General features: G+C 36.9%; 1 protein-coding gene across 5 annotated transcripts in view; it reads right to left on the reverse strand.

Annotated features, from left to right (window-relative positions):
• LOC110030884 (probable serine/threonine protein kinase IRE) overlaps positions 1–7347 on the reverse strand; it is a 37673-nt gene extending 30326 nt beyond the window's left edge. For 4 of the 5 annotated variants that reach the window (XM_020733847.1, XM_020733845.1, XM_020733849.1 and 1 more), the window contains exons 1-3: positions 7141–7347; positions 6872–7060; positions 5547–6782 (exon numbers count right to left, since the gene is read on the reverse strand). In XM_020733847.1, coding sequence (XP_020589506.1) covers positions 5547–6782; positions 6872–7060; positions 7141–7146 — 1431 coding nt within the window. In that variant the 5' untranslated portion in view covers positions 7147–7347. The remainder of the gene's footprint in view (positions 1–5546; positions 6783–6871; positions 7061–7140) is intronic. The other variant, XM_020733846.1, reaches the window with a different exon arrangement.
• Between the last annotated feature and the right edge of the window lie 3201 nt (positions 7348–10548).

A 10548-nucleotide genomic window follows, 5' to 3' on the forward strand; every position in this document is an offset into this window, starting at 1 on the left:
CCCCCCCCAAAACTTTTTCTTCTCTCCACCTTACACACCTCCGTCCACCTACCTACACCCAAAACCCTAACCACACCCCCAAAGAAACAATTGTCAGAATCCGCACAGAAATCTACCATGGACGACATATAAGGCTACTCCACCAAGTGTTGGCATCGACCCGATGTCATTGAAGAAAGAACCTAGGACGGGATCACAGTCGACCATAGCAATGAAATAAGTGAAAGAGAATAAGAAGAACACCTAAATCTCTTCCATAAGAATGATTCCGGTAGAGAAGATGCTAGGCCGCAATGCTTTGGGTATAGTATCAGCGGAGATAAAGAGATGAGACACATGTTAGAGAATACAGAGGTAAAGCACCTGTTAAAGGAGACAAAGATGAGATGTCTGTTGAAGGATACCGAGATGGGATGCTTGTTAGAAGATAGATGGATGACGTGCCTATTGAAGGATACAATTAAGAAATAAAGGTGGACCTATCAGACTTCAGGGTGGAGAATGAATCTTTTCCTCAAGTGGATGCAGACTGTTGGGCGGATCTTTGAATACAAGGAGGTGCCCAATGATAGAAAATTGAAGCTTGAGACTATCAAGATGAAGAAGAATACTTCTTTGTGGTGGGAGAATCTGAAAAGGGAGAGACGGAGAGAAGAACGGGATAGAATCATTTCTAGGGAGAAGACGAAATGGGAGATGCAGCGATGGTACCTACCCCCAAACTACCACCAAGATATTTTCTTGAATCTTCGCTATCTGCAATAGAAAAAGTTATTAGTGGAATACAAGACAGAAGTTATGCAACTTAAGTTAAATTGTGAGCTGAATGAGATAGAAGAGCGCACCATAGTCATGTATTTGAAAGGCCTAAAGCCCTCCGTCAGTAATGTGGTCTAGTTGCAACCCTATTGGCACTGAGGGGCGTAAAAACTTTATCACTAAAAGTGGAGAGACAACAGAAGCAGAGCAGGTAATCGTTGCAGTCAAACAACAACTCACAGTTGGAGACCTCAGAAGGAGCACGCCTTAGGGAGTGGAGCATATTGATTAGGAATAGCATAGAGCCACTCAAAGTGAAAGTAAGTCTGAGAAGAGTAGCACACCCACTACTGCCCTAGCCCGAAAATGCTTCAGATGCCACGAGTTTGAACGTGTCGCTTCTAGTTGCCCGACGAGCCTAATTGTGTTCTTCACTGAGCCAGGTCCAGTGGAGGAAGTTAGTGACGAAGAGTGACAAAGAGGCAGCCGAAGAACCGAGTGAGCAGTGTCATCTTCCACCGAATAAGGGCGAGACACTCATGGTTCATAGGGTCCTACGGGCTGAGGATGCGATGGATCAGCAGTTGAATCGCCACAACATATTTTACACCTATTGCACTGTAAAAGAAAGGGTATATAGTCTCATCATTGATGGAGGAAGCAATAAGAATGCAGCGTCCACACAACTGGTGGACAAATTGAGCCTCATGACTGAGGCATTCCAAGTCGTATTCTCTGAAGTGGTTGAAAAAAGAGAACAGTGTTAGCATTGATAGGCTTGTGGAGTTTTCGATTGGAAATCAATTGCAGAATCAGGTTTGGTGTGACATGATGCCCATGAATGTTTGCCAACTTTTGTTGGGAAGATCATGACAGTTTGATCGTTGAACTCAGCATGATGAATTCAGAAACACCTATTCCTTCATCAAATATAGTAAGTGCATAGTCTTATCTTCTACAGATTCCAAGATTATAGGTTCCCTTGTCAACAAAGAAGTGTCAATCATATCGGTTTTAGTAATGATATAAAATAGTGGGACAGAGGCGCTGACTCCAGACACGAAATAGTCACCACAGAGAGAATTTCAAGACATCATGACTGATGGTGCCATGGCTGCCACTGTTAGAGGGAGTTCAGCCTATTCTCAATTCAGATCAAGTTGAGCTAACCTAGAGTTATTTTGGGATGATTCAACAGTACATATGTGACATGCAAACTCCATTAGTTCAATAATGTGCCTTGAAGGATTAAACTGATATGGATGGTTATTGTATATGGAAAAAACTCCTTAGGTGCTTTTTGAGACAGTGCGGTCGACAATAGGATCCAGACTTTTCTTGGGTCACAGTCGAAGATCCTTTAGCCTCGCGAGAATACAGCAGCCTCATCACATTTAACGTGCTGACAGAAGCTTCTACATATGAGATTGAAAATCCCCCAATCTCGAAAGACTGATGTGAGGGGCCTTTACCACAAACGTGACAATGGCAAGATATTGCCCCGGACTGGTTCAATCCAAGCAAAGGAGGGACTGATCGGTCCTTCTAAGCATTGATTCCCCTCCTATTTGGAGCGAGTTTCACTCCTCTTTACCTTAGGTCTATATATCTCACTCCTCTTTACCTTAGGTCTATATATATGTTATTTCTTCATGTTTAGGTCAATTTTTTATGAGTTATCTATCGAGACAGTCATTGGCGTCTCCAATTCTTCCCTTCTAGATTAGTATCCAACGGCAAAAAGTGTTTGGTTGTAGCTCGTTTCAAGGTGGTGATTTTCCTCAACTTTCCCATCCTCCGCAATCTTTCCTCTGTCGCCGATATTAGGGCTGTCAAAACGGCTCGTTGTTCGCGAACAGCTCATGGTCTGCTCGTTAAGAAGTTCGTGTTCAGCTCGTTCGCTAAGTTAACGAGTCGAACACGAATCCGCAATCTTCCCTCTGTGGCTGATGTTTGGGCTATCAAAACGGCTCGCTGTTCGCGAACAGCTCGTGGTCGGCTCGTTAAGAAGCTCATGTTCAGCTTGTTCGTTAAGTTAACGAGCCAAACACGAACAAATATTTCTTCGTTCGTTTTCGGCTCATTTTGGCTCGAAATACTACTTATCAATTTATATTTATTTATTTATTTATTTATGAGTAGTATTTTTAAAAATATTAATTGACTACAAGACTACAAAGATTTATAATCAATTAAAAGCATTAATTAAAAAAATAGAATAAAAATTATTAAATTAGATTCAAATGATGTTTTAATATAAATAATAATTTTTAAATGTTTCCCCAACCTCCTTAACATCTTATGGCTACGTGATTAGGGTTGTCAAAATGATTTTTTGTTCGTGAACAGCTCGTGTTCAGCTCGTTAAGCAAACAAGTCGAACATGAACACACTTTTTGAGCTCGGAATATAAACGAGTCGAACACGAGTTGAGCCTAACACGAGTTGAGCCTAGGCTTGCTCTCAACTCATGTTCGGCTCGTTTACACCTTTAGTCAATGTCACTATAACTACTGCAGTCACGCCAAGAATTGCGCTTATGCTGTCTCTTGTAACCCTCATCCCTCTAACCTGCACTTGCAGTCACCATCCCCATCCAAATCTCTGTCACAACTCCAATCCTGCCACCTGTGGCCACCTACTCCAGCCATACCTTTGACCCTCCAATTTCCCGGCCGCAATCCATACCACCTGCATATTGTCATTCTCTAGTCATCCCGACTACATGTTACCTTCCTTCCCCTACAGCCCACCTCCAATGCCAATCCTCCTGCCACTAGCCACTTCCATACTTCCTTCCCTATCAAGCCCCTAACCACTGCACCACCAACGTCAACTCCACCCTATTTTGATTTTATGTGTCGTGAATTTTATTGTTTCCTAATTTTGTGTGTTTTGGTTATAATTCCTATTTGATTTCAATAAAAAAAATTGCATATCCTGTTGTTTGGTTAACAGTGATATCAATGTATGAAAAAGTGTATTTCACTTTTAAAAAGTGATAATAATGTCATTATTCATGTGATATTAAATATTTGAGTGATATGTGTGTAAATATGAAAGTTCAGGTGTGATATATGTAAATACATGAGAATCGTGTGGTATGTATGTAAGTGCCCCTAAGAAAAAAAACAATCAAAATAGTTGTAGCAGAGGGGCATCTATTCTTCTTGATGGTTATGAGAACAACATAAGAGAAAGGGTAGAAAACCAAGGGTACACAGCCAAGACAGCAAGTGGAGAGAACAGAGAAGGGTACACAATTCAAGTAAGGGCAGAAAAAGAAGGGAAACACAACCCAAAAAGAGAGTGTAGAGAGTACTTAGTTGAATGAGCAAGAGAAATGAGTTCTTGTTTACCAAAATATTTATATTCAATCTTCTATAATCATGATTATAAAAGAATTTTAAACTCCTTTCATAGACTAAAGGCTCTTAAATCATAACCAATTCAAAAGAAAAAGATTAATGTGTTCTTATTATATAAAATAAAGACGAAACACTAAATAAACATGCATCAAACTAGCATTACTTCAATAAAGATAAACATAACACATGGACATATGTGCTGCTGAATTCACTATCGAACAATATTCATCCTGCACATTATATGGTAAAAGAATGAAGTAATTTAGGCATTTAAGTGCAAGTATAAGTAGTTCACAAACAAACATTATAATTTTTCGCAAAAAAAATATTCAACAAGATATTTTATTTGCACATTATTTTATCAAGTTACCACTACTGGAATGTGACACGAATAGCTATGAAAACATATTAGATTAGCTGATCAAGTGCTAACATTTGTTGTGATAGGAATATCTCAACTTTATTGTGCCTTAGAATCAATTAAAAACTAAACCACACCACGGAATAACAGGATTGTATCAATTTGAGAAAATTGGGACAAAAAAATGAACAGAAAACACAATCAAAGCAACCAGAAAAGCACACGAAAATTTTACGTGGAAAAACTAAAGAACAGGAAAAAAACCACCAAGCCACACCACTAAGAAATTCACTTTGAAAATCAAATAGTCTTTACAGAGATCTCACACTAGTTTCCTCTCTACACAAAAAAAAAAGCTTATAGGAGACACTCCACGATCTTCCTTCGCCGATCCGACGCGAAAAACAAACGCTAAGATTACAAAAATTATCCACTCCAACTCTTCTCTCCTTTACCAGGAACTAATTGAAGAACACCAAAGGAAGACCTACACCCAGCACACACATTACCCCGCTCAAAATTTTGGTTTTAAAACCAAAAAGACGTTGTAACTACACCGGGTGCAAAAGCGCTTTTTGCGCCCGAGCCTGAAACAAAAGCGCTTTTTGCAACCGGGTCTGACACAAAATGCGCCCGTCTCTTGGGAAGAAAAAAGGTCGCACCCAAGTATTTGGACGCTTGAGCACCCAAGGCCGGCGCAAAAGCGTCGGTTTCTCTGTTTGCGCTCGGGCGCTTAGGCGCTCAAAGGGGCGCAAAAGCAAACCCCACCCCCCACCGCTCCGCCTTAGTACTAACTAGTAAAAAATATGTCTGATGCGCCATCTTAATGATGTTTTGTTTACATTCACATACTAAGCATCTGTGAACAGTTAAAACAATTGATTGAAGATTGATTGTAATTAATTTAGGGGCACTTTTATACATATCACACATTAAGAATTGTGTGCTATGTATGCAAATTTCCCATTAATATAATATGAATGAGTCAGTCACACTGAACTTAACAGTTCGTTTCCAAACGGTACAATTCCATGTAAATTAATATGGACAAGAGATACCTGCTGAAAATTTTCATACTCATGAAATGCTATATTGTCAGTCGATACAAAGTTCAGTAGGCTAGTCTGAGGTGTCATCAAAGGGGACTGGGGGCTTATGCTTTCGGACGAAGATGCTAAGATCCCCAGATCACGTCTACCAGTACTAGATGAAGATGGATTGGGAAGACACTGCCCAGCGTTTGTAGAGGACTGCTCATTGTTTCTAGTAGAGATTGGCCCATTAAACTCTTCACTTTTGCAGGAATCTCCAACTCCTGAAACTTCCTCGGGGCCTTTTAGCTTGCATTGATCGAGAATTTTCTCAATAATTTCAGCAAGTTTCAGAAGCCGTTCATCAACTGATAATCCCTTGGAGTCACATCTATCAGCAATGGTGCATACTTTAAAGTGCCCTTCAGCATGCATGGTTGGTATCTCAAAATCACAAATGCGGCATATTATCATTCTTTTGCCATCAAAAACAGTCTCGGACCTCGTATCCTGAATTATTATATCAGCTGAGCTTTTAGTTGGCATCTCAGAGGATTTGCAAACTTCTATTTTCTCATCAATGTCAAGCTTTGTTCTTTCCGGAAGCTCTAAAGAAGGCAACTTCTTCAACTGGAAGTCATCCACCTCCGCTTCTTCTTTCTTCTGATTCTTCTCAGCGGGAGATGGAAGCTTCTTCCAAGAAGAAATTCTATCCCTGCTCGCTGGGGACTCAGCCCCTCCAGTCGAATATTGATTCAAATGAGACAGACTGACTCTTTTCTCCTGTATTTTTGCCCTCATGATCTTCTCCTTGATGTCCTTGGCAGTGATCTGGTTCTTAAGAGCCTGGCCAGAATCAGACTGGTCCGGATAAAATCCAAGATCACTGAACTGGTGGAGGCCAAGAACATGCTCCTCCTCGCCATATGCACCCTCCTTCTGAAATTGTAGCAGTCGAGTGCACCTCGTGAGAATAAAGAGTATCCTCGTGTGTACTTGCTTGAGAGTTCCCATGGGCAACTCATGCCGACGATCATCGAGGTTCTGGACAATCCCCTCACATTTGACCCAGAACTCGTCCGGCGACATTTCAGCGCATTTCTGGGAGATTACCAGGAGATCCTCTAATGGCTCCCTCCATTCCGAGTGTTCCTCTGTAGCTTTATCAAGAATTCCAACCAAATCGCCAGCGTAGACACCCAACTCTGCATTCACCTCCTCTTTAAGCAGTTTAAACTTCGACTTGATCACCTTCATTATATCCTGCCATAAAAAATAACAGGAGCGGGATTAGGCAATAAACTTTCAGAAATTCGAAACAAGAAACAGATTTATCTTCTCCCGCATTTTACTTCAGGCCTCGTGAGACCGCGGAGCTTCCGAATAGGAAGAGGACTGGCGACCTTCGTATTCAATTCGTGCGAAAAGCTCTTCACGTCCGTCGAATATCTCTTCCGGCGGCCACTCGTAGCACGTATAATAGCGCGGAAGCGCGGCGATTGCATCTCCTTCGCAGCATCGAAGGCGACGCGACGCACCTCCTGCAACAAAAATCAACATCGAAAACAATGACGGGAAGTGAAGATTAGCTAATTTAAAAACTGTGATCGATCTTCATTACCTCCATTTTTTGAGAAAACAAGATCGAAGCTCTGCTTTGTTCTCCCGTAGAATTGAATTGGCCCCAGATTGTTGTAAGAAGGAGAAACTAATCAAACGAAAATCAGAACAGAAATGAACGGAATATCAGATTTATTTCTCCGACGACTTGTGATTGAAGTTCCGGCAGCCGGAAGCGACAGCCGATGGCATTTGGCGGAGATTTACGCCTCTGTTTCCAGTTCTTTATACGTTCTCGTAAACGTGCAGACCATAAAACAGGAAATTCACAAATAAATGTTTTTTTTAGGGCATTTACATATAGAAAAAATATGACATCAGTACTAGCACGTAGAGTAATGTGAGTCAATAAAATTACGTCACGACATCCCATACGATTGGGAGAAAAAAAAACGGCACAGTAAAACGGGAAATATTCCCCGTGCTATTTATGTGTTATTGTGTGTTATTCATGTGTTATTGTGTCCTGAAAATCTTTCTGTGTTATAATAACACAATAACACATAAATAACACATTAATAACACACAATAATACATGAATAATACGGGGGAGAATATTCAAAATACATTGTCACACAATTTTTATATATTTGCATATACAATATCTAAATTTCATATATATATGTGTGTGTGTAATTACATCAAAAATATAACTATTCCTTGTATTTTAAGAGTGAAATACATTTTTTCACATATGATATTATGACATAAAAATGTGATAAAAATAAAGATAAATAAAAAAATTTAGGTGTTGCATATGTATTTTGTTGTATGTTTGTTATTTTTTTTAGTGATTTATAATACAAATATAGGAGCATATTTTTCATGTTGCGTACTCGATCTGTTAGTTGACATCCACGGCATAAAACCGCTTAGGTCGGGAATTCGAATCCCCTACGACATAGTTGACCTTAACGAGGTGGTACTCAAATTTTTATACACATTAAGGGTGGTTGGAGGCTCTTATAAGACTTTTACCATTACTTGTTTAAAAAAAATATATGAGCATTATATTCCATATTCCAAATCTTTACATTTTTTTTAAAAAGTCTTATTGTTTTTAAATAAAAATGATCATTTTGCGTGGACATTAAAATATGTGGGTTGATTTAGTTTGTAGAAAATATTAAAATCATTTTCAAAATTATAAATTCAAACATATTCAAGATTCTACAAAAAAAAATAATTTTTAAAATAGTGTTGATTAGATTATTTTTATCAAATTTATTTCAAGCCCCTTTTGGAAAATTTAACTTCTTATGCTTAGTAAGCTCTTATATAGATAAATATGACTTCTTTTATTATTTGGGCAAGCATGTAAAATATTTTTATATTAGAAAAAAACAAGGGATAATGCATCATATTCTCCCATATGTCCATACAACAATACAACTAGAATTTCATCTTCGAAGCATCTTCTCAAGTTATCCCACACCTCCATGAATCAAATAGTCCTCTGTGAAAAATGTTAGTGTTTTTTTTCTTTTTTTATATAGATAAAGCTACATTCACCCTCACTAATTATGCTAATAGTCCTCCTAAGTTACAATAAAAAAGAGAGTTTCAAAGGTGGAAGTAGCTTTAAAGTATGAAAGCAAATGTCAATTATGTTCACAAGTTTTTAAAGATAAAACAAGAACTATCTAAATATAATTTAAACACATAATATATTTTGTTTAAACTTAAAATCATTGGTTCAAATTATAATCGGAGACAAATTATGTGTTGGAATCAATTTTCTTTCGAGAAAATGTACATGTTTCCACTATTTTTTTGTAATACTATTAACCATTTGTCAAAGATTATAGTATACATCTATTTCTATTCTATTTATTACACAAATAGAATAATCAACAAAAATAAGTTATATGCTAATTTTCATGCACTTCAATTAAGAATGAGCTGCATGATTATGGTAAGCTAGGCTACCATATGTTATAAAAGAAAGAAAATGGTCAAAGATAAATTATAATTTCTCATAATTCTAAAGTAATCTTTGGATATATATAATCGAAGAATTTTCATGCTTTAACATTGGTAGTGCATTTTACACATGATTCTTCTCTTATAGTTCAAACTTCTTAGTTATAAACCTATGGTTCGACCATTAGCTTCAAAACAAATGGTCAAATAAAAGTTCAAACAAGCTCTAAACAAGCTTAAATTTTTATTTTAAGCTAGTTCAAACGTATATATAGATCTCATTTGAAAATTCTTAGCTTTTAAAACAAATATTCAATTTAGTTTGAATTTCAATTTTGGAATTTAGGTTTGACTATAGTGTTAAAAATAGAGTTTGAGCCTCTATTTGAACACTTTCTATAGAAAGTGAATTGAAAATGGGTTTGAATAAGATTGAGGTTGAATGTTTGATTAATTCATTTGATTTGCTTTCTCATTTTGTAAATTTATAGCTTCATTATTTTTTTGGAGAGACGTTACTTTGCCAGAATGTCAAATAGAGTTGAAAGATGGTAAGAATAAATTAACAATTTAAAAGTTGGGATTTGTTGCAAGGGATTACAAAATCCTCCCTTAAGCCCTTCTTTAATACTCTAAACCTCTAGTTCTATAAGGCTTAACTCATCAATTTCACTTAGTAAGGCTGATACTGAGGAAAAAGATAGGTGTTCTTATGTATTCAGCAGTAAAGATAAGATCATGTAATTTAAATTTTTTTAATGTATTTTTATCGTTACGTTAGAATTAGTAAATCTACTTTTAATGATAGAATTAAGGTGATGATAATAGATAAAAACCTATTGATAACCTTCTTAAAGGTAACAATAACTTCAAGAAGGTAGAACTATGAATGTACTCGTGGAATGTGCTATGAGGGAACTTGCGTGGAAGTCAGGGCTTTATTTTGTTGCTATTAGATTAATGTTCAATCATAAAAAGAATGGTATTATTTTTTCTAAGATGTTAGCCATCGTTGAAAACAAAGGGCTATCTTATTATTTCATTCATGAGCCATGAGAAGGATATGTTGATAGAGAACATTGAAATGGCCAGATAGAGATATGCTCCATAATGTGACAAATGTCATGAAGGATATAAAGAAAATTTAAAAAGAAAGCCCCACACGCCATCCACAATTCTGATAAAAGAAAAAACTAATGTATATTTGTGACTTTTGATAAAAAAAAATTATTAATTTTATAAAAAATAAATGTGATCACTTATGATAATTACACTATAAAACTTATAAATTGATTTGTGATGACTACGTTTTTTATTTTTTTCACAATGATTATATCATGCTTGCATAGCCCAAAAGAAAAAATAAATATTTATTTGTGACCTTTGATAAAAAAAAGAGCTATAAATCTTATGAAAAATAAATGGATCACTTATGATACTATTACTAACTGAAGCTTTTAAATGAAAATAGTCTTGATGTAAATAT

Source organism: Phalaenopsis equestris, unplaced genomic scaffold (assembly GCF_001263595.1).
Source record: "Phalaenopsis equestris unplaced genomic scaffold, ASM126359v1 Scaffold000761, whole genome shotgun sequence".
NCBI classification, from domain to species: domain Eukaryota; kingdom Viridiplantae; phylum Streptophyta; class Magnoliopsida; order Asparagales; family Orchidaceae; genus Phalaenopsis; species Phalaenopsis equestris.